The 25307-nt window shown below is 42.4% G+C and overlaps 1 protein-coding gene across 3 annotated transcripts in view; it reads right to left on the bottom strand.

Annotated features, from left to right (window-relative positions):
- Positions 1–25307, bottom strand: part of CUL1 (cullin 1) — a 145562-nt gene that overhangs the window by 20451 nt on the left and 99804 nt on the right. For all 3 annotated transcript variants that reach the window (XM_040353154.1, XM_040353155.1, XM_040353153.1), the window contains exons 10-16: positions 22350–22457; positions 22157–22263; positions 21975–22023; positions 21460–21591; positions 19730–19847; positions 7529–7605; positions 3540–3671 (exon numbers count right to left, since the gene is read on the bottom strand). In XM_040353154.1, the coding sequence (XP_040209088.1) occupies positions 3540–3671; positions 7529–7605; positions 19730–19847; positions 21460–21591; positions 21975–22023; positions 22157–22263; positions 22350–22457 (723 nt within the window). The remainder of the gene's footprint in view (positions 1–3539; positions 3672–7528; positions 7606–19729; positions 19848–21459; positions 21592–21974; positions 22024–22156; positions 22264–22349; positions 22458–25307) is intronic.

A 25307-nucleotide genomic window follows, 5' to 3' on the forward strand; every position in this document is an offset into this window, starting at 1 on the left:
TAATTAAGGAAACCTAATTATAATGCCTCCTAAGTCAAACTCTAGGCAAACATGCATTCTTATGCGATTCAGCAAATTTTCATGCGATCCAACATCTATGCATCTTAAGCACTCCTGTGCGGACATGTACACTTGTGGGACCAAGGATTCTTGTATGATCGAGCACCACTGTGCGATCCAGCAATTTTTTTTTTTTTTTTTTTTGTTTTTTTGCAATTAAGCCTTTTAATGCGATTTTTGGCATTTTTGCGGACACAACCTCTCTGTGTGACCAAATATGCCTGAGTAATCCAGGACTCGGGTAATCAGATAACCATGTGTGAACCCGCATCTTTATGCACTCCAGCATCTTTAGGCGATTTCAGACCTTTTTGTGGAAAAAGGCCTCTCTGTGTGACCAAATATCCTTGGGTAATCAAGGATTGTGGTTTGTCAGGTAAACCTGTGTGATTCCGCATTTCTATGCACTCCAGCATCTTTATGCGATTTTAGGCATTCCTGTGGAAACACGCCTCTCTGTGTGACCAAATACCCTTGGGTAATCAAGGATTCGGGTTATCAGGTAACCATATGTGATCCCGCATCTTTATGCGATTTCAGGCACTCCTGTATAAAACAAGCCTCTCCGTACGACCAAATATCCTTGGATAATCAAGGACTCGGGTTATCAGATAACCATGTGTGATGTCGCATCCTTAAGCATTTCCATGCGATTTTAGGCATTCCTGTGGAAACAAGTCTCTCTGTGTGACCTAAATAACTTTGGGTAATCAAGGACCTGGTTTATCAGGTAACCATGTGTGCTCCCGCATCTTTATGCACTTAAGCATCTTTATGCGATTTTAGGCATTCCTGTGGAAACAAGCCTCTCTGTGTGACCTAAATAACCTTGGGTAATCAAGGACCTGGGTTATCAAGTAACCATGTGAGATCCCGCATCTTTATGCACTTAAGCATTTTTATGCGATTTTAGGCACTTTGCTGTGATTAAACACCCTTATGTGAACATATAAAATCATACGAACAAAATAACATGTCTCTTTATGTGATCAACAATAAAACATGCTTTGTTACCGGTTTTTACCCCACATGCATTTTGAACATTCCAAACTCATGTACTTCATGGAAACATGTGGACTGTAAAGAGGCAGTTATGCTCTGCAGATGTGCGTCTCTGCAAACCTGCAACGTTAGCCATGTGCACAGCAGCAAATGTGCACCCCCCCTGTTGTGCATTCGGTTAGCCTGAAGCCAACACCAGGATGAGGACTTTAAAGAGACAGAGGCTCTGGCCGTCTAGGCTAAGTGAAGTTATATGCAGCTTGGATCTCTGAAAAGACTGCAGCTGCAACCAGAGCTTTTGGGGCTTCTGATAGTTTTCTCCTCATTAACACCTGTTATCTGTTCACTGACAGTGAACCTTCATCCTCAGGTCTTTCAATCCCTTGTGTGAGGATTTAGAGCAGGGAAAGTGACACACCCTGTTTTCTGCTTGTGAGGCTGCTGTGAATATAGCAGTTAACCTCTTATAGACCTATACATGCAATGCAACAAAACATATGCAGAGTGCTGCAATGTTGGGGGAGGCTCACGCCTGACAGGGCGGCTGATAGCCAATTATGTGAGCTATCTTAAGTCTCTACAGGGGAGGATAGTATCATGCAAGCATGATAAAAAGGGCCACCAGATTTAGGTGGTGATACCCCTTCCTACCCCTGAACCCTCTTTTACGGGGAGACAAAAGAGTCCTAAGCAAAAAGCAGGGGAACTTTAACCCTGGTGCATCAACAGCTGAACTTAGTCTAGCAAATAATGCTTACTAACACAGCTAGATGCCGAGTAGGTGTCTTAAGTGAATCTGTATCCAATTTCCACAAGGTGCTTACGTGCTCAAGCTACCGTGTCCCCCTGGCTTCTCTGACGTCTGGGCCTTTTGAAGGGGCCGCCCTGCATCTGCACCATGAGCCGGCGCGCGTGCGCCAGCGGCAACCACATCGTCCCCCCGCCTTCAAAGCGCGCCCCTCTCACGCACGCGCGCGTAGGGGAATGGTGGAGGCGGGGGGAGAGGGAGATCCCCCAAGGAGCCGTAGAGACTACGAGGGACCCCCCCATCGTGGCAGAGCCTGAAGCGGAGGCAGTAAGCCGCACCCTAGATCAGCTAACATTGAGCTTCTGTTTCTGGAAAGCATGGCAAGCGAAACACCCGGCATGTCCTCTTAGGGCCCTTCGTGGAAAACAGATAAGACATACTCATGTAGGGGTACCAACCTCCTGAATGGGAGATCTATGGGTATTACAGCCATCCTGTCTCAACAGACATAGTGGTTTCTTTGCCAAGGCACACATGCATTATAGGCAAGATCCAATAGCCCCTTCAGCGGAGGACTAGGACCCACTAGGGGAGGTATATGGGTGCCAGAGCCATCCTGTCTCAAAAGACTTTGTGGTTAAGTTGCCCATGCATAGAAGCATAAAATAGGCGAGACCCATAATCCCCAATGGAGAACCCACTGTCGAAGGCACACATGCATTATAGGCAAGACCCAATAGCCCCTTCAGCGGAGGACTAGGACCCACTAGGGGAGGTATATGGGTGCCAGAGCCATCCTGTCTCAAAAGACTTTGTGGTTAAGTTGCCCATGCATAGAAGCATAAAATAGGCGAGACCCATAATCCCCAATGGAGAACCCACTGTCGGACCAAGTCCCGTAGGTACCTCCGCTTACCTTTCCACGCTGCAGGGTATTGCAAAGCAAGAGGCCCAGCCTTCACCCCTCAACGCGGGCTTCGTCTCAGACCTTCAGGGACTGGGGTCCATAGCAGGTCACCTCTCCCCTGGACCTATATAGCACCCTGGCAACAGAAAAAATATTTGGTCTTTGACATCGACCAATGTACTGGAACCCAGGGTCCAGCTCTCAGAGAGAAGCATTATAGGCAAAACCTCGTTCTTTCTTCCCGAGGCCCGGGTACCGTCCACTTTGGCTATGAAGCACCTTGGACGGATCCGGATTTTATGGAGGCTTTTTACATCCAGCATGGATCCCTCCAGTGGAGCTCCTCAGAGCACATGTTAATTCGTGACCAACACCTTAGACACTGGTGAAAAAACTGAGGTGCTCCCAGTATGGGAGGGGTTATATAGGGAGGGAACTTCCTGTTCTAATTGATTACACCAGTGTCCAGCACCTGATGGTGGAATATAACCCAGATAGTAATGATTAAGACTCTGTGTCCCGTGATGTACGATAAAGAAAAGTGCACGGTATACACCGATAAATACGGTATTATGTTACTCACTACTGACCCTTGAACCTAACGACCACTAAACTTTGCATCACTTACCATTGACCCCATGAACTCTCCAAACTTTCCTTACTTTTAATTGGGCTTTGTTAGGTTTTTGCCATAAAAAGGAAAAACATGCTGCACCCTGGTGATCTTGATCTCTCATGTTTGGGGAGACCTCCACACCCTCTAGGGGTGCCTACCCCTGTTGTAAAGTATTCTCTTTCACAGCACCCAACAATGTTACCAACCTGCAAGGTATATCGGTTTTTAAAGCAATTGGTAACCAATTCTCCTTTGGACAATTGATATAACCAAGTTAGTTTCCTTCCACTGTGACGGCTGGCATAGAAAGCTGTAAACCTCTGGTAACTGCGCTCCAACTGAAATAAATAAATACAAAAAATCATTCACATTTGGGGGCGAAAAGAAAATGAAAGGTTTGATTCATACAATGTATGTGGCAAGAGGGAAAGAATACCACTCCACATTAACATGGTTAATGACAGTTGGTTTTTGAAGTATAACTGTACTTTCACCAAGAATTATATTTGTGCTCGCCCCTGCAGCGAACGAAAAAAAATAAATGCTAAATTAGTGGGATACCTTTCCTGAAGATAAAGGCCGATTCCTGATTCCAACAGCATGGGCTGGATCTAGGTTTACAGTCTACACTACTGATAAGCTGTTCCAGGCCACCACTAGGCAGTACTAGATTGGAGCCGCATTGGGCTAAAAGCGCAGCCTTTACCAAATCGCATTAGTCAGCAGCTTTGAAATCGCTCTGAAGTAGCGCAATTTCAAAGCTGCACCAGAGTGAATCAGGGCTTAAAGTGTATTTAAACCCAACAATGAACTTCTCGTATTTGTTCCCTTTTGAGTTTGCTAAATAGACCACTGAAAGTGTTTTGTTATATCCATTTAATACGTTCCAAAAAAATACCAGAAATCTTTTGAGCCGATAACTTCCAGTGCGCTCTGCCTGTGCACAAAGGAGGGGGTCATTGGGGCAGAGGAGAGATTTATGTTCCATGTAATCCATCAGAAATGAAGTAGGTAGGGTTGACAACACAGGCTTAGTATAGGAAACTGATCTAATGTTAACGAGTGCCATCATCCCTTAAATACACGCATAAAGGGGGGGGGGGGGGGGTGTAAAGACGAACCAGAATTTTTTGCAAAAAAAATATATATAATTTGTACAAAAAGTTTACACAGTCTTACAAAAGTACAAATTTTAAGTGCTTAATCCTTTGATGCCATTATGTACAATATTTGATGACGTACCCCAATTATATTTACATTCCCGGCAGTTTTCTCTGCTACATTCTGAAACCTCTGAAGAAGAATCCTTGAAATTAGTCAGTTGTCTTCCCTTACACTACATTGGGAGTAGTCTCATATTTGCTGTTTATACCTTAGGATATGATATTCATACTAATTGCCAATTAAAACATGTACATTTGTATGATTTTTAAACTTTTTGTACAGACAAATTATATTTTTTACAAAAATTTCCAGGTCATGCCTACATAGCCCCAATCAAAAGAGGGGGTTTTCTTCTATGACAACAGGCTTAGGAATTCAGAGCCATGTCAAAAAGAAAAGGTAGGAGCACACTATATTTCTTGCACGTAAACAGTTATTTTTATGTACTTTCAGGATGTTTAAAATGCTAAAATGTGCTTGTATTGCAGTAATGTAATAATTTTTTTTTTTCTTTGACACAGTTCCCCAGAAACGTTTGCTGTACATAATAAGGTCCGTTGGCAAGGACCATAGGGTGAGTACATGGATTGAAAACTAACTACAAGGGCAAGTTCAGAGGGTGGTTATAAATGGGTAATACTCAAAATGGTCAGGGGTGGGTAGTGGGGTCCCACAGGGTCCTGTGCTGGGACCAATCCTTTTTAATTTGTTCATAAATGACCTGAAGGATGGGGTAAACGGTTAAATCTCTGTATCTGCAGACGATACCAAGCTAAGCAGGGCAATAACTTCTCTGCAGGATGTGAAAACCTTGCAAGAAGATCTAAACTAATTAATGGGATGGGCAACTACATGGCAAATGAGGTTTATTATAGATTTTTTTTTTAAATAATGCATTTGGGTGGCAAAAATATAAATGAAATTCATACACTGGGAATAGAACCTCTGGAGGAATCTAGGATGGAAAAGGACCTGGGGGGGCCTAGTAGATAAGCTTAGCAATGGCATGCGATGCCAAACTACTAACAAAGCAAACAGAATATTGGCAAGCATTAAAAAAGGGATTACCTCCAGAGATAAAGCGATAATTCCCCCACTCTACAAGACTCTGGTCCAGCCGCACCTGGGGGTATGCCGTCCAGTTCTGGGCACCAGTCCTCACAAAGCGTACTAAAAATGGAGCGAGTTCAAAGAAGGGCAACCACGCTCATAAAGGGTCTGGAGGATATTGGTTATGAAGAAAGGTTGCGAGCACTGAACTTATTCTCTCTGGAGAAGAGATGCTAAAGAGGTGATATGATTTCAATGTACAAATACCGTACTGGTAACCCCACAATAGGGATAAAACTTTTTTGCGGAAGAGCGTTTGAGACACGTGGCCACTAATTAAAATGACTACACAGAGGGTTTTTTACTGTATGAACGGCAAGAATGTGGAATTCCCTTCCAGGCGGTGGTCTCAGTGGGGAGCATCGATAGATTCAAGAAACTATTAGATAAGCACCTGAACGACCACAACATACAGGGATATACAATGTAATACCGACATATAATCACACACATAGGTTGGACTTGATGGACATGTGTCTTTTTTCAACCTCACCTACTACATAACATTTTAAGTTGACAACAGACAACCAATAGGAGTTTCAGTTCGCCAATCACAAGAACAAGAATGTTTTAGTATAGGATAGATTGACTATGGAAGTGTTGACCACCCCCTCCCCCATCAGGTTTTATGCCTGCATTTGTTCCCATAGGGGACATTTACTCTCGGTCATCCTAAAGCAATGGATAATCCACTTTTTATTCCTGATCTGATGACAATTTAAAAAAGGGGACATTTTCCACAGGGGGCACCTTTTCTGGGAAAACCAGTTTAGCCAGGAATTTTCTACCTTTGAAAGATTTCTTCTCACTACTTATGTTTCTGAAACAGGGATTAAAGGGACTAGGGATAACTGATGCAAATGAAATTCGCTTTTTCAGAAGCGACGGTTAAAAAACTGACCGATATTACGGATATTGCTTCAAGGGGTTTGTTTTATTGTAATAAAAACGTATTGCGGCTCAGAAACAACTCGGCTGTTATCCCCACAAGCCGATGCTTTGTTCGGGTCTGGGATCTAGTAACCAGGAAGATCTTGACGTGCAGAGGTGGGGCTCGGGGTCTTATATACCCCCGATTTCTCCATAAAGAGTACCTGTCAATGCCCATTACTGTCACAAGGTATGTTTACATTCCTTGTGACAGCAAAAACAAATAAAAAAAGGACAGTGTAATTTTTTTTTTTTAAATGTACAAAATATCGGCAAATAATATTGTCTATCGGCAGGAGATGTGGCCAAAATATCGGTATCGTATCGGTCCTGAAAAAAAAAAACGATTTTGGTTGATCCCTAAAAAGGGACATCTCCCCAAAGAGACACAGTTAAAGAAAACGGACATGGGTTTCAACACTTTCCTACAATACTCCTTGAGGAAAAAAAAAGTTTTGCTTTACATATAATGCAGCAGCTGCTCTCGCTCACTACTAGAGGAAGGTACAGAGACAAGCAAGAATAAATCACCAGCACTAGTTGAGTTACCCTACACTCATTAACTACAGGGCTAAAATGCATGCTTTACAGACATTAATCTATGTTATTCTTGGTTTAATATTGGGAATCGTTACCTACCAAAAAAAAAAGCTGACATTTAATATATTCAGCCTCACATTGAGCTTACAAAGTAATAAAAGCTGTATAGTATGCAGGAAAATTGATATCCATGTGCTGAAATGACTGCATAATTCTGATTGCCATAATGCTAGTATTCTCTCCAGCGTCATCAGAAAATAATCTGGAAATGTTTTTTTACACTTCCACGTCTGACAATTATTGCATCATTAGGTCATCTCCTAAATGTATAGGAACATGTCTAACAAATGTTTAAAAAAAAAAAAAAAAGAAACACAGCTCTCAAAAGACTATTTTCCATAAAGGAAATGAGTAAATCCTTATTATGGAGGAAAATGTATCCATATCATACCTCAGAGGGTAATGCAAATGTGCAGAACTGTTGAAAAGGCCACGATCCAGAGCTGAGGACTTGTATACTGAAATCCACTGCAAAGATAAAAACACAGCAAGGTTAAAAATGCTTGTTACATATGAAACCAGACAATTTCTATGTAGTAGTAGCCCCAAAACAGAAACATTATTTTGTGATAAACTCTTTCCAAATGGGAAATCTGTACCAAGATGAAGGAGATGCCTAGCAAAGGGAGAACAAAGAACAGAAAACCCAAGGGGGAATGGTACCCATAAAGCATTAGTACCTCGCCAACTTTACTTGCTGACGAGAGGGCCAACAGGTTTTTTTTTTTTTTGTAAGGGAATATATAACGATTTTAAGAATTTTTTTTAAGTTGAATAAAATGACATACTGTCAAAAAGCTACAGCACCAAGGATCCAAAGCTTACAATGTTGCAGGCAACATTATAAAAGGACACAAAACTCAACCAAATCAGTACGTGAAAAATACTATTCAAGAAACAAAAAAGTTCGTACTAACCTCGATGGTGAAACTGAATGTTCATTTTCAACATTAAAAAGGTGTCCTAAAATGGGTTTAACCCATTGTACATATCACTTTCAATATGTCTCTACAAAAGGTGGTTCTTCAATTTATGGCGTTTAGGATAACAATACAATGTAAAAAAAGGGGAAGAACTCATTGTGTTAATGAAACAGAATGGGAAAGGTTGGCACAAAACTTTGGGACAACCTTCTTGGGGTCTTTTTCTACGATTTTCTTCAGCGCAGATTAATAATTGTGTGTGCTTAGTAAAATATTTTAAAAGGAATATTTCCAGCCAATAAGTACGTTCTGGAAGCTATTGGGACTATATAAGAAAATTAACCTTTTTTCACACTATTCCAGTCAGCTTCCTCAGGAGAACATCCTGCTCCTGGAACAAAGACACTCCTGAGGCAGGTGCTTTAGAGGGCTGAAGGCGGTGGTGAAGCCTGGCTTAGGAAGTGTCTGGCATTAACGGAGGTACAAGAAGATGTACCTTCGGAGTGGAGAGGAGGTCAGTCAGCAAGATGAAGCTGGTCCGAGTGGGGAGTCGGGGAGCTATTGCTGCCAACAGAGGAGATGCACTCTGGAGAGAGGAGAGATTGAAGAAGCGAGCCACGAGGAAGGGCCGCACGTCAGTGGCGTGAACCGGAAGACATTCCGTCAGAAAGTGCCGCTCAGAGAAGGAAAAGGAGAGAGAGGAGTGTTCTCTCTCCGTCTTCTGACAGAAGAGCCACCAGAGGCCAAAGTGTCTGTCTGGAGGAGCTGAGGGTGATGCCTCCTAACATACCTCCTACAGCAGTTAGACCTCAAGAGAGAAGTGTATTGGTCAGTAGTGCTATACAGACTCCAATGGCAATGAATTCAGTTTCCCAGAGCAAATCTATACAGCTGTCAATCCTTTCTGAAGTGTAAGGTTCTTTGACAAAAGTGTTGGTACTTTTTACATTGAGGCACTTCTAAACTGCCAGTAAAACACTGAGCGCTTTTGCGTTGCTTTTCAGGCGCTTTCCAATAATTTCAATGGAGAGGGGCATGTTTAAGGTTTTTTTTCTTAGCGATCCAAAGATGCTGCTTGCGGGTTTTTCACCGCCTCACCAAGCACCGACCCAGTGAAAGCATTCATTGATTTTAATGGAAATAGGTTTTCATGGCCTTTTCATGTTCTTTTTTAGTGCGAAAGCACCCGAAAATCACTGCAGTCTATGCAAACCAACAACGTCAGTACATCACCCAATGTTACCAGTAATTTTTCTCATAATATGGTTACACAAATGACCTTGTCACATAGTAATTGAACAACAAGTAGAGTATGTCTGAGACATGCCTTAAAGAGGTCCTCCCATGCAAAGTTTCCCCTCTGGCATTTCATTTACAAGCTATGATAAAAAGGGAAATATTTGGATGGGGAAATTCATGGACAAGTTGTCTCTTCTTCCTTCAGCAAAATAATCTGCATCTTCTTAAAAAACATGGACAAATAAGATGATGAAAGATGTAGACCTATTACTTGGTTCTTTTTTCAACTGGTTGCAAGCATTTTGCATATTTTTCAGTGTGATGGCAAAAAAACATCCTGAATTATGTGCTGGCCCTTTTTCAGCATGTTGATCATGCACTGGAAGCATACAAGAACTTTGGCGGATTTGAATGGTTCAATTATGACAAATCATTTCGCCAAAAATTAGCTGTTCAGCCATCACTTAAATGGGGGATGCAAGACATTAGGCTATGGCCAAATTGAATCTTGCCTAAAGAACAACCGGTGAACAGATTAATTACGCCTAATTTAGTCACATGTGTATATCGGAAAGGCGTCTGCTTTGCCTAAATCGCAGTGTAAGTGGAACACTGCTTGTAGATACAGGCACAAGTGTTCCTCTTGTGCAGCACTCATCCGCTGGCCAAATGTTACAAGAAAATAAATGGCGCAGCTCAAAGTTTACGTGATATTTTTCAGAAAAGTCTGCACAACAGTGAGGCTTTCCATTAATGCGTCCATGGTTGGACATATACCCAGACAGGGAGAAGGCCCTATTCCTAAATAATGGTTTCAGTTATGGATTCCCACTCCCTTCATGTGCTGGGCCAGGTTGTGAGGTGGTTTCTAATTTAAAGTCGGTGGATGGAAAGTTTTTCCCAGATTGTAAGGGATAATCTTAGGGAGATTTTAGAAGACCAGGTAGCAGGCCTTTTTCAAAACTCTAGGACAGGGATCTGCAATTAGCGGACCTCCAGCTGTTGCCAAACTACAAGTCCCATGAGGCATAGCGAGACTATGACAGCATCAAGCATGACACCCATCGGCAGAGGCATGATGGGACTTGTAGTTTGGCAACAGCTGGAGGTCCGCTAATTGCTTATCCCTGCTCTAGGATTTCTCTACCATTTTCCCGAAAATAAGACCCATTGTGATTTTCTAGGATGGCTGCAATATAAGCCCTACCCCAAAAATAAGCCCTAGTTGAGGTCCATGTGAAATCACATAATCCGCTCAGTGAAAGGAATTATATACAGTGGGTACGGAAAGTATTCAGACCCCCCCCCCCTTACATTTTTTACTCTTTGTTATATTGCAGCCATTTGCTAAAATCATTTAAGTTCATTTTTTTCCTCATTAATGTACACACAGCACCCCATGTTGACACAAAAACACAGAATTGTTGACATTTTTGCAGATTTAATAGAAAAAAAAAAACTGAAATATCACATGGTCCTAAGTATTCAGACCCTTTGCTGTGACACTCATATTTAACTGTTGTGCCAAAATGTGCTGTCCATTTCTTCTGATCATCCTCGAGATGGTTCTACACCTTCATTTGAGTCCAGCTGTGTTTTATTATACTGATTGGACTTGATTAGGAAAGCCACACTCCTGTCTATATAAGACCTTACAGCTCACAGTGCATGTCAGAGCAAATGAGAATCATGAGGTCAAAGGAACTGCCTGAAGAGCTCAGAGACAGAATTGTGGCAAGGCACAGATCTGGCCAAGGTTACAAAAAAAATTCTGCTGCACTTAAGGTTCCTAAGAGCACAGTGGCCTCCATAATCCTTACATGGAAGACGTTTGGGAACGACCAGAGCTGACCGTCCGGCCAAACAGATATCGGGGGGGAAGAGCCTTGGTGAGAGAGGTAAAGAAGAACCCAAAGATCACTGTGGCTGTGCTCCAGAGATGCAGTCGGGAGATGGGAGAAAGTTGTAGAAAGTCAACCATCACTGTAGCCCTCCACCAGTCCGTCCTTTATGGCAGAGTATCCATGCAAGACACATGAAAGCCTGCATGGAGTTTGCTAAAAAAAACACCTGAAGGACTCCAAGATGGTGAGAAATATGATTCTCTGGTCTGATGAGACCAAGATAGAACTTTTTGGTCTTAATTCTAAGCGGTATGTGTGGAGAAAACCAGGCACTGCTCATGACCTGTCCAATACAGTCCCAACAGTGAAGCATGGTGGTGGCAGCATCATGCTGTGGGGGCGTTTTTCAGCTGCAGGGACAGGACGACTGGTTGTATCAAGGGAAAGATGAATGCGGCCAAGTAAAAGGGATATCCTGGACGAAAACCTTCTCCAGAGTGCTCAGGACCTCAGACTGGGCCGAAGGTTTAACTTCCAACAAGACAATGACCCTAAGCACACAGCTAAAATAACGAAGGAGTGGCTTCACAACTCCATGACTGTTCTTGAATGGCTCAGCCAGAGCCCTGACTTAAACCCAATTGAGCATCTTTGGAGAGACCAAAAATGGCTGTCCACCAACATTTACCATCCAACCTGACAGAACTGGAGAGGATCTGCAAGGAGGAATGGCAGAGTATCCCCAAATCCAGGTGTGAAAAACTTGTTGCATCTTTCCCAAAAAGACGCATGGCTATATTAGATCAAAACGGTGCTTCTACTAAATACTTTAGATCAGATCGCCACGTGGTGAACCACAGGGCACCTCCAGACCGAGTACTTAGGGACTCGAGGCTGTTCCGACAAATTTCCAGACGCTATGCACTTTTTGATGCCTGTCGTGTTCTCCATCCTGGCGATCGCCAATTCACATTCTAGTCAGCAACCCCCCCCCCCCCCCCCCCCCTGGAAACACTCCCGAAGATTTTTTTTTTGTGAACAACCCTACCCTACGGCTGGTCAAGGCAGTGCTGATCCAACCGATCTCCTGGTCTGACCATGCCCCAGTTCTGCTGACCTTAGCAATAGGCTCCCCAGTTACCAAACCCTGCACCTGGCGCCTGAACACATTTCTCCTCCAGCACCCCCCCTCTCATCCACCTTGAGGAATTACTTAGAGGAAAACGACACTCCTGATATAACCCGATCCACTCTGTGGGAGGCCCATAAGGCGGTGGTGAGGGGGAAATGCATGGGTCTGTCTTTAGCCATGAAATAAAAAAACGCTCAGGCATTGAAACAGTGTACAGAGGCGGAACTTAAGGTCTTGGAACGACAGTTGCAAGATTCTCCTACATTATCGCTCCTAAAAAAGATCTCCACGCTGAGGGCTACCCTGGGAGAGATAGCGCTGGGCAAGGTGGAGAAAGCACTACTTAGGCTTAGACAAATGTTCTACGATAGGGGCAACAATCCTGGCCAGAAAACTCTGACAGCGCACAAGCCGCGACTCCGCACCAGGTCAAGAACAAATCGGGAGACCTGGTTTCCCACCCCAAGGACGTAGTCCACTCCTTTGGAGACTTTTACACAACTCTATACAATAACCCTGACATTCCCAGTAACCCTCCATCTCCTGAACTCACTCAACGCATGACTCGTTATCTGGAGCAGAGTGGTGTCTCCAGGCTCAAACCCTCAGATCTAGCCCCACTGAACGCATCTGTCTCGGTGGAGGAGCTGGAACAGACCATTAAATCGTTACCCTCACACAAAGCCCTCGGGACCAGATGGTTTCCCCTATAAATACTACAAAACATTCCTCCCCCTACGGTTACCTCGCATGTGTAAACTGTTTAATGCATTTCTCAGGGACACTCCTGTTCCCGGGGACATGCAACGCTCCTTCATCACAGTGATTCCAAAGCCAGATAAGGACCCCTCCCTGTGTGCCAACTACAGGCCTATCGCCCTCCTAAATTCGGATTCAAAGATCTTCAGTAAATTATTATCCATCCGACTGAATTCGGTTGTCCCCTCCCTTATACACAAGGACCAGGTGGGATTTGTCCCGCTTCGTCAAGCTGGGGACAACACTAGGAAAATAATTGACCTGGTGGAGGTGGCGACTAGGGAGGGCCAGAGGTCCATATTACTGGGCCTGGACGCCGAGAAGGCCTTTGACCGCTTGGGATGGCCCTTTCTGTTCGCTACGCTGCGCCATGTGGGATTTAAGGGGCCATTTCTGCGGGCTATCCAACACCTGTACTCCGACCCATCCTCCCAAGTCAAGACCCCCCTTTGCCCTCTCCCCCGCGTTTCCAGGTAACTAACGGCACCAGGCAGGGGTGTCCTCTGTCTCCCCTGCTGTTCGCGCTCTGCGTAGAACCCCTGGCAGCAACCATCCGTCAGTACCCAGATATTAGAGGGATCTTAGTTAGAGACCAAGAGTTTAAAATATCATTATTTGCAGACGATATCATCCGCACACTCACTCAACCTAGAATCTACCTCCCGAACCTGCACGCGGAGCTCGATCGCTTCGGAGCGCTCCCAGGCTACAAAATAAATGCGTCCAAATCAGAAGCGCTCCCGATTAACATCCCCGACGGGGAGGTGGCCCACCTACGATCCAATTTCCCCAATAGCTGGAAAACCTCCTCACTGAAGTATCTGGGGATCCACATCACCCCCATCTACACCACCCTTTATCAGCAGAACTCCTCCCCCCCCCCTTTTTCCGCAACATTAGGACCCTTCTACAACAATGGAGAAAGCACCACATCTCCCTATTGGGGAGAGTAGCAGCAGTAAAGATGGCGATTCTCCCAAAAATACTCTACCTGTTTCAAACCCTGCCCATTCCAGTGCCCTACGCCCATTTGAGAAAACTTCAGACTGACCTGCTCCAGTATACATGGAATTACAAGCGTCATAGAATCCCCCGGTCTGTGTTGCTGGCGGCAAGATCAGAGGGGGGTCTGGTATACCCTGATCTAGTTAAGTACTACCAAGCGACCCAGTTGAAGGCAGTAGCCTCCTGGTTCACGTTACGTTCATACAATAAATGGACACAAATAGAAAAGCTGTGGCTGGCCCCGGTACACCAAAACAACTTATTATGGAGTGCGGATGTGGAGGTTGATCCCGGTCGCATGTTGGGTCCTATGACCCAGCTCAGACGCACGTGGCGCAAATTGATACGCCAGCATAAGCTAACCTCCGACAGCTCCCTCCTGACCTCTTTCGCCAGCAACCCCAAAATCCCGGATAGCCTCACCCACAGAATGTCCGCTCCATGGACAACGAGGAACCTTTTCCACTTTGGGAACCTAGTGGATCCCCTGACTCGCAAAATGCGCACATTTGTGGACATACAGGCCAAGTATGATTTGCCGCGCCAGGAGTTCTATGGATATCTCCAGATACGCCACTATGCTCTGACAATCGCTCCAAACCTGCAGTCCCCCCCCCCCCCAACAGCTTTTGAAAGGCTGATATTGGCAGGCACAGCAGAGAGGGGCTTGACCTCTAACATATATAAAATATTGAACTCTCGGCCCGTAGATACTGTGGGCAAACACGCATATATGCTTAGGTGGGAAAAGGCCCTAGGCGAGGAGATCTCCGGAGAGCACTGGCGGGTGATCTGGTCTCAAGCGGCAAAAAGTTTGATCTGTACTTTATACAAGGAGAACATATATAAAATCCTCTACTTCTGGTACATGACACCTGATGTTCTCCACACCATTTACCCAACCACCTCGGACCGCTGCTGGCACCGTCAGCGGGACAGGGGAACGCTTATCCATGTTTACTGGAGTTGCCCATTGATCGTCCTCGTCTGGAACTCGGTCCAGCAATTATTGGACCGACTTCTAGACAGGACACTCCCCCTGACCCCGAAAGTTTATTTATTAGGATTACCCCCACCGAACATCCCAGCACCCTACAAGAAACTGGCCAGACATATCCTCACAGCAGCGCGATGTCTGGTGGCTTTACACTGGAAGCGCTCCGCCCCTCCCCCCCCTGAGGCCCTATATGCCAGGATAAAGGATGTGGAATGAATGGAGAGGGTGACGGCCAGAATGCTAGACAGACTGGAGGCCCACAACGAGGTTTGGGAGCTTTGGCACCGCCGGGAGGAGGTATCCTGATCAGGTAGCTAAACCACACTGGTGATTTCCCATCCAATTCCCCCCCCCCCCTTCTTTTTGCTGTTTCCTTTCTTCTCCTCTTCTTCTTATCTCTTCCCGTGAGCCCACGGGTGATTCGAGATCGTTCACTAGTACAATGTTGCACTGAAATGTTTATCTCGTACCTTGCACTTAACCGGTTTATGTAGCTAAGGCTCAGTACGAACTATTCGCTACCTCGTGAGAGGACACATAACTGGTCAGATAAAGCTTTGGAGATTGTCAAATATGTTAATGACCACTCCACTAGTTGTTGCTTACGTGAATGGTCCTACATGTATACGTATATTGAAAACTTCTAGATAAAACTTATTGATAAAAATAAGGTGGGAGTCCAATAGCTTAAAAGTGTATATCCGCCCTGACTTGTTTCTCTAATTTTCTTTAGGTATTACATGCACTGTGTGGAACATATATTTTGGGCAAAAAAAAAAAAGGAGGGTCTCAAAGGATTTATTTTAAAAATTAACCAAGCCTTCAGAGTATTTCAAGGTTCTATGGAAGGGTACAAGAGGATTAAAGTGGTGTCAACTTTATAATAGGTTAGCCAGATTGTACCAATATTGGCCCCCTCCATCCATTTTATCTATCCATTTAGGGGCAAATGATTTTGATAGGATCAGAACATTAGGATTTATTATTTATGATAAGACCCGACTTGCATAGATTTAAGTTGTCTTCTCCCAATACGACAGTGATTTTTTCTGAGATTGTTTCTAGGTTATCCTGGTTGTTTTCCCCACAACGCAGGGCTATGGAAAAAATTAGAAAAAGAATAAACAGAGCAATGGAAAAATACTTACCCTCTGAATGGTTTCTTCTACAGACACATTGAGTTAGAAAAAGGGCTTCAGGGCCTATATCGTCAAGATGGAATTCATCTTTCTGATGTAGGCTTAGACATTTTTAATTTAGGCCTACAGAGTTGTACTGACATGGCCGCGGGTATTTGTTAGGTTGGGGTTTTTCTTTCAAAAACCCGGCTGGTGGGGACATTTTGGTAAATTCAGTGAAATATGCTCAAATCTAATAACTGAGCAAAAAAGTTAATGTTATTTGTTATAATTTAATACATTAGGAATTTTGGTGATACGAGATAAAATTGTTATTTATGGTAAACCAATAAAAGTGCCGCAGCCATTTTCATGCCAATTCTGTGTTATGTCTTTTATTGCTTACTATTTTATTAGGGTATGAGATATGGGATCGCGGCCTACAGTCCCATGGGAAAGGTTGGCACAAAACTTTGTGACAACCTTCTTGGGTCTGCCCCCGCCCCCTCTTATTCTCTGGTTTTCATTAAAGCCTATTGATAATTTTGTGTGCTTAGTTAAATTGGTGAATTAAGGATACTGCCTCTTTAAAATGATATACATGGAGAAATTTGTCATTTATGGTAAACCAATAAAAGTCCCACGGCCATTTTCATGACAATTCTGTGGTGTCTTTTAGAAATAGTAAGCAATAGCTTACCATTTTATTAAGGTATAAAATATGGGGTTGCGTCCCCAAGAATTTTACTGAGAAAAATCAACATCATATGCCTCAGAAGCCACTGTTATGGTATGAAGGTGGACACTGTTATAAAAAAAATGGACACACAGCCAGCATTATATAACATATGAAAATGCAATTATTCAAAACGAAAGAGGATCTCTGATCTCTCTGCTAGAAGTGGGATGCATATTGTTTCTTAAAAAAAAAAAACACACTACCGCTGACCTATGACTAAGCAGGAGGAATGTGGTAGTGGTCACCCACATGGCTTAGGTGTGATTTTTTTTCCACACCTGGACCAGAACCACTATTCTTCTGAAACTGCATTGGGATTTTACAGTATATTTATGGGATCAAGCTAGCAGTGCCCTTCTTCAACCAGCATTTAGGAAACTTTCTATAACTGGCTACTATAGTAGAAATTACTGTGACCAGGATAAGAAAAGCAAGTCACCCATCCACGGAGTGATACCAAGCACCCAGATCAGCCATATAAACTACATATTTGCTTCCAAAACTGGAACTCTCCAAGAGCTTTTTTTTTATAGGCTAGAGTTGGAACCTTTGAAGCTTTTATGGCTGTCTGTATCCACCTTTACCGTTTGTCCTGGTAACTACTGTCAAGGGGAAATGCAAACATTTTAATTGTCACCAAAACAGGAGTAGAGCAGGTACCTACTAATGGGCACTTTTATCCCACCGACAACCGTCAAGGATGGGACTTCCCATTACTCTAGGGAGATTTCCACTCCCCCTATACAGTGAGGGAAAAATAGGATTTGACTCCCTGCTGATTTTGTACATTTGCACACTGATAAAAAAAAATGTCTATAATTTTAATGGTAGCTTTATTATAACAGTGAGAGATAGAACAAAACTTTCCAGAAAAACGCATTTAAAAAAACTATAAATTGAATTGCATTTTAAATGAGGGAAATAAGTATTAGACCACTTCGCATAACACGACTTAGTACTTGGTGGCAAAACCCTTGTTGGCAATCACAGAGGTCAGACGTTTCTTGTAGTTAACCACCAGGTTTGCACAAATCTCAGGAGGGATTTTGTCCCAATGTCTTTGCACCTCCCTCCACATATTTTCTATGGGATTATGGTCTGGAGACTGGCTAGGCCACTCCAGGAAAAGAAAAAAGGAGGGCGCACCGACCTAGTGTATTACCGTTTAAAAAGGATTTTAATGTATGAATTAAAACAATGGTCATACTCACACAGCGCTCAACAACCAATACAACTGGTACACAGCATCGCCAAACGAACACAACGACAGCACGGATCAGATGGTATCAGACCGGCGATATGGCTGACGCGTTTCAGAGGCGAGCCCCTTTCATCAGAGCCTTGGTGGTCCGTAGTTGTCACTCCAGGACCTTAATGTGCTTCTTTTTGAGCTACTCCATTGTCATGCTGGAAAACCCATCCACGACCCATTTTCGATGCCCTGGCAGAGGGAAGGAAGTTCTCACCCAAAATTTGACAGTACACGGCCCCGTCCATCGTCCCTTTTGATGCAGTGAAGTTGTCCTGTCCCCAAAGCAAGAAAAACACCCCCCAAAGCATAATGTTTCTACCTCCATGTTTGACGGTGAGTATGGTGTTCTTGGGGTTATAGGCAGCATTCCTCCTCCCCAAAACATGTTGAGTTGATGCCAAAGAGCTTGATTTTGGTCTCATCTAACCACAATACTTTCACCCACTTCTCCTCTGAATCATTCAGATGTTCATTAGCAAACTACAGATGAGCCTGTACATGTGCTTTCTTGAGGGGGGCCTTGTGGGTGCTGCAGGATTTCAGTCGCTCAAGGCGTAGTGCGTTACCAATTGTTTTCTTGGAGACTATGCCTTGAGATCATTAAAAAGATTCTCAAGTGTAGTTCTGGGCTGATTTCTCATGGTTCACATGATCATTGAAACTCCACAAGGTGGGATCTTGTATGGAGCTCCAGACCGAGATATTTTTTATTTCTTCCATTTGCGAATAAATCGCACCAACTGTTGTCACCCTCTCACGAAGCTGCTTGGCGATGGTCTTGTAGCCCATTCCAGCCTTGTGTAGGTCTACAATCTTGTCCCCGACATCCTTGGACAGCTCTTTGGTCTTGGCCATGGTGGAAGGATTGGAATCTGATTGATTGCTTCTGGACAGGTGTCCTTTATACAGGTAACAAACTTGAGATGAGGAGCATTCCCTTTTTGTTATTCTGTCTCTCACTGGTAAACTAAACCTACCATTAAAATTATAGACTGATCATTTGTCAGTGGGCAAACGTACAAAATCTGCAAGGGTTCAAATACTTTTTTCCCCTCACTAACAGTAAAAGATAGGAATACCCGATAGTTTTAGAGCCCTTACCCACTTTATTCAAGGCTAAAATAGTTGCCTGGAGTCAGACTTTAAGGTGGGGGGGGGGTCACAAATATCAAGTCTAAGGGCCCATTCACACAAAAACCTGCACATAACGGCACGTTTTTGACTGCATGTGTACATGCATTTGAAGCACGCTTGAATGCATTTTGCGCTGCATTTAGTACTGCATTTGCTATACATTTTTGGGCTTGGCTTTCATAGCTTAAAGGGGAGCGATGCAGTGCATTTGTAGCTAATTTCTTGCATTTTCGATGCAGAAAAATGCAGCATACTCTACTTTTTTTTTTTTTAACTGCTTTGCAATGATGTGAACTATGTCCATAGGATTACCTTGATTTTGGGCTGTCTATGCAGTTGGATTGCAGTTCAAAGTGCATTCAAATGTGTTCAGCGTGAAAGGGTCCCAAGAGAAAGACTGCGTTTTAATTAAATACTCCAGCCATAAATGTCTTAGTATAAGGTACTCACAGTCAAGAGGTTCTGAATTTGTCAGGTGCTTTTTAAACTGTTCATTTAAGTCTTTGCTGACACCAATGTCTTGGAACATCCTTTGCAGCTTTGAGGTATATTCAAAACCACAGGCTTGCTGTAAAGATACGAGTGATAAAGCAGTACAATTAGCTCTCCACCCTGACCTCAAATACCAAAACAGTGGAGGTGTTACATATTTTAATAATAATGATTCAGTTAAGCAGTATAAAAAAGCAAATGCATTTCATTCATGTAAATTCGTTTCTTCAAAGCTTGCTGAACCCTGCCCATAAAGTATGGCTTTTACAAGCAGGAACTTTTCTTTAGAGCAAAATACCAAGCTGGATTAGTCAGTAAAAGAGCAAAGCAGCTCTCTCTTGCGCAGGTCCTTAGTTGACATGTCCCATCTCAGTAGCTGCACGGTTCCTTCAAAGTAGGATATGCCAATAAAGCCAGTGCAACACTGTAAATATTATGGGTTCAGCAGGCTATACTACTTTTATGACCAACATTATTTTGAAGATTAGATGCCCAGACCAAAGTTTAGCTCAGCAGTCAACTTGACACTAGGGGGAGATTAGGACCCCTTTCACACTGAGGAGTTTTTCAGGCGGTACAGCGCTAAAAATAGCGCCTAAATACCGCCTGAAAAACTCCTGCCCAGCCTTCTCAATGTGAAAGCCCGAGGGCAATTCCGACGGTATAGCGCCGCTATTTTTAGCGGAGCTATACCGCCACTGCGCCTCCCGCCCCAGTGTGAAAGGGGCCTAACTAAAACGGGAGCATTCAGATTCTGATGCAGCTGTGCATGGTAGCCAAACAGCTTCTAACTTCAGCTTGTTCAATTGAGCTTTGACAATAAAAACCCAGAAGTCGATTGGTTTTTATGCAGAGCTGTACCAGGATTTTTGCACTCTCCAGTGAGAGGATCTAGCCCGCTCAACCAGCCCCGTTAGTCCTTTTGCCTCTCTTTTTTTAGAGACCGCGTGGTCAAAGTGCGTGCATGTTAACCCAATTTCGAGTGCGTGCAAGTGTGTTTTTTTTTTTGTGGGAGGAGGGTGGGCGTACTAAGCAGGCTTACCTCGCATAGCACACCCACCAGGAGCCGGGCTGAGACCACCAAACTCAAATTCACATGTAGCTGAGACCGGGATCCGAACCCCTAGCTGCAGAGGTGAATGGCTTGTCAGCGCAGTGCCAATCGCGTTGAGTCACCGCAGCTCCCTTCACTCAAGATTATTTAATGTTCTCCGAGCAAGTTGTATTTTACACTTAGATGTCGTATTGCAGTTAAAAAAAGGAGTTGGGGAGAACAGATAAAGCGAAGAAATTAAGTGGGCTTATTATCAGGGTCTTTAATAAGATATTCTGTATTGCTTCAAGGTAACCAATTACATTTGTGTACAGCATGCAAAACAGAGAAGGAACATTAAAATATATAGGAGGATAAAAAAAATACGGATCTTTCCAAGGGGCAAACATACTAAAAATGTATGTTGAGCTTTTATAATTATAGGTTTAAAAATGCAGCCAAATTTTTTTTAAAAGTCCCACTATACAGTAAAGATGAAAAGGACCAGAAAGATCATCAATTTACCTCTACGGGACCTACACAGCACCGCAAAACATTTTTACTGCTATTATACCCAAGAGATGAGTTAAATAAAAAAGGGAGTCTTCCCAACTAGGTTACCAACTAGCTATACATATATAAACTCTCAAATTACCTTAAGTTTGGATATCATACTCGCTTCTGCATCATCGCTGGCGCTGTTTTGGTGCACTAAACGTTTTGCAAGCATTTTTGCATAGAATTTCTGGAATACATCCTTATCTTCTATGTATTTAAATACCACCATCTACAAAAGGAAATTTTCAGAGTTCATAACAATCCTTTTCTCTTTATCAATAAAAAGGGCAAAACAAAGAAAACACAAAGAAAAACACAAAGAAAACACAAAGAAAAAACACAAAGAAAAAAAGCCAAAACACATAAAATAGGCACCCAAAAGGAGTAATAGCTGGTCTTTGCACTAGTACATATCAGTATAATAAAGGACAATAGGAATAGGAAGGAGCAAGTTTAAAACAAACATTCAGAAAGAAAGTTAATTCAATCTGCACAAGTGATGCGATTTAATTAAAAGCAATATGACTACACAAGGTTTTTAAATTGTACTTTAAAAACTTGTAATAGATTTTTTTTTTCAGTATAGAGCAATGATAAAATGTTGATTCTTACAACTTGATTAAGTGTGTCTTCCAATTCTGCCTCTTCTGGATTCTTGGAGCTATGATTAAACAAACAGAATAGAGTATGAACATATAAAAGTACATACAATGCCAAGAAGAAAATGTGCAGACTCACAGATAGAGGAAGGACGAGAGTGTAAATTGTTTTTTATAAGGCTAAAAGATGCCAACCTCTTCTTTAGTAGAGAGTCACAATAGCGGGCAAGTAGCTCTGGGGATTTGCTGGAAGACTGGGCCATTTTCGTCACTGCGTTGTTATTTATAAATCGACCACAAGCCTGTAGTGAAGAGCAGACTTATGTGGAAATTGTTCTGAATTAGTGGGTAAAACAGCGATGAGAAAACAATATATAAAAATACATACCTTGTCCAAAGCAGCCACAAACCCTGCATCATTGTTGAACGCTGACATAACTAGTGCATTATATTTCTTGTGGACATCCAAGACTGTCTGTACATACATTTTTGGATCCTGGGAAAACATCAACAGTTTATGTAATAAAATAATACATACATATACACACACACACACACACACACAATATATATAATTAATATATATATATATAATTTTTTTTTTAATAATGATCTTTTGTAGGTATAGGTCTATTATATTTATTAGCCATCGTATAGATTTATATAGTCCATATTTAGTTATGATGTATAAGGGGTTTGTTTTGTAGTGTGTGTGTGTATATATATATATGTATATATATATATATATATATATATATATATATATATATATATATATATATATATATATACACACATACATACATATATATATACACACATACATACACACATATATATATATATATATACATACATACATACATACATACATATATATATATATATATATATATATATATATATATATATATATATATATATATATATATACATACATACATACATACATACATACATACATACATACATACATACATACATACATACATATATATATATATATATATATATATATATATTATATATATATATATATATATATATATATATATATATATATACACACACATACATACATATATATACACACATACACACATACATACATATATACATATATACACACACACACACACACACACACACACACACACACACACACACACACACACACATATTTTATAGACGTAGGGCTTTTAGCTTGTATTATATCCATTTACCTTTACTCAGCACTTTAATGATTTTGCAAAATGTGTGCGTATTAATGAGTCATTTGTTTTATCCCACATGATTAGCCCTACTTTAAATGGGTAGAAAAGCAGTGTTTCCAGGTTCCGATAGGGGGTTGACAACGATCGCTTATACCGTTACCTAGGCTATAGGCCAACTAGTGACAAGCTATCGCAGGGCGGGTGTCAAGTCAAATCCACCTTGTATTAGACCAATCAGCCGTAAGAGGAGCAGTATATAAATAAGATTTGTGCAGTCTTATATCCACGCCCACAGATGATGTCAAGCAAATGACGAAACGCGTCTGGGTTGGATAGAGCGACTGTCGATCAAGTGACGTCATCACGCCAATCGGCACTGGCGTATGCGTGTGTTGGGGTTTACAAACTGTGGGAAGTGGTGGACACTGTCCTGATAGCCCATGATGAGCCACTAATGTGATGTATTGCCTGTTTTAAATGTAAAGATTGTAAGTGCATTTCCAATCTTTTGGTATTTTAACATTAAAAAATCAAACTGAATTATGCTATGTGCCATTGTTCATCTTTTCCCTTATATGTGAGCTTTGGCTTGAGAGGATTGGACTCCAAGAATTTTAGATACCTATTGCTGTGATTATACAACGCTCATATTCCAACGTTGTCTAGTAAGATTTTTCCCCTGCCTATCTCACGAGTGGTGGTGTTGGTAACAGAAGGATAGGACTGGCTTTGATCTGCAGGAACTACTTTCTTTGCTTTAATCACAGACTATCTTTGGGATTTCTTTCTGAATATTTTGGACTTTTTTTATATTACATATCATTTAATTCATTTTATTTAGGAGCGCTGCTTAATATATATTGTTTTATAATATGTGTTATATATATATATATAACACATACACACACACACACACACACACACACACACACACACACACACACACACACACACACACACATCTCTCTCTACATGGATGTCACACCACTTCCTTAAACTCAATCTTTCAGTAACAGAGCTCATATTTATTTTCCTCCAGTCCGTTCCTTGCCCCCGACTTCTCCATCATGATCAATAATGCAACCATCAGTCCCTCCCCTCATGCCAAAGTACTAGGTGTAATCCTAGACCATGGGTGCTCAACCTGTGGCTCTCCAGCTGTTGCAAAACTACAATTCCCATAATGCCTCAGCCTTTGGGAGACATGCTTGTACCTGTCAGCAGCTTGCAATGCCTCATGGGAATTGTAGTTCCGCAACAGCTGGAGAGCCACAGGTTGAGCACCCATGTCCTAGACTCTGACCTGTCCTTTCAGCCCCAAATCCAATCACTATACAAATCGTCCAGACTTCACTTCTGAAACATCTCCAAAATATGCCTCTTTCTTACCGTCAATAAGCAACTTATTCACTGCCTGTCTTCTCTCTCGCCTTGACTATGTTAACTCCCTCCTCATTGGCCTACCTCTCCACAAGCTATCCCCTCTTCAGTCTATCATGAATGCAGCTGCCAGACTCATCCACCTTACCAGCCATTCAGCGTCCGCCAATCCCTCCACTGCCTTCCCATTGCCCAACAAATACAATTCAAAACACTAACATACAAAGCCATTCACAAATCTGCCCTGAGCTACATCACCAATCTAATCTCCAAATATCACCCAAACCTTCCTCTCCACTCCTGCTCTCTAGCTCACTTGTCTCCTTCCAAGGTAATAGAACTTTATAAAGATGGAAAAGGCTATAGGTAGATATTCAAAGCCTTGAATATGCCTGTCTGTACTGTTCAATCACTAATTAGGAAGTGGAAGATTTGAGGATCTCTTGATGCCAAGGTCAGGGAGACAAAGAAAGATTGCAGCCACAACTGCCAGAATTGTTTGAGATGCAAAGAGAAACCCACAGGCAACAGGCTGCTGGAAAAAGACAGTGTGGGTGTTTCAAGGAGCACAATACGATGACACTTGAACAAAAATTAGCTACATGGTCGAGTTGCCAGAAATAAGCCTTAATGGAGATAAGAAATAATGCCGCAAAAAAGCCTGATTACAATATGCCCGACAACACCCTGACATGCCTCTTAGCTTCTGGCACACCAATCTGAAGTGAAGGGACCAAAAGAGAGGTTTATTG

Source organism: Rana temporaria, chromosome 5 (assembly GCF_905171775.1).
Source record: "Rana temporaria chromosome 5, aRanTem1.1, whole genome shotgun sequence".
NCBI classification, from domain to species: Eukaryota; Metazoa; Chordata; class Amphibia; order Anura; family Ranidae; genus Rana; species Rana temporaria.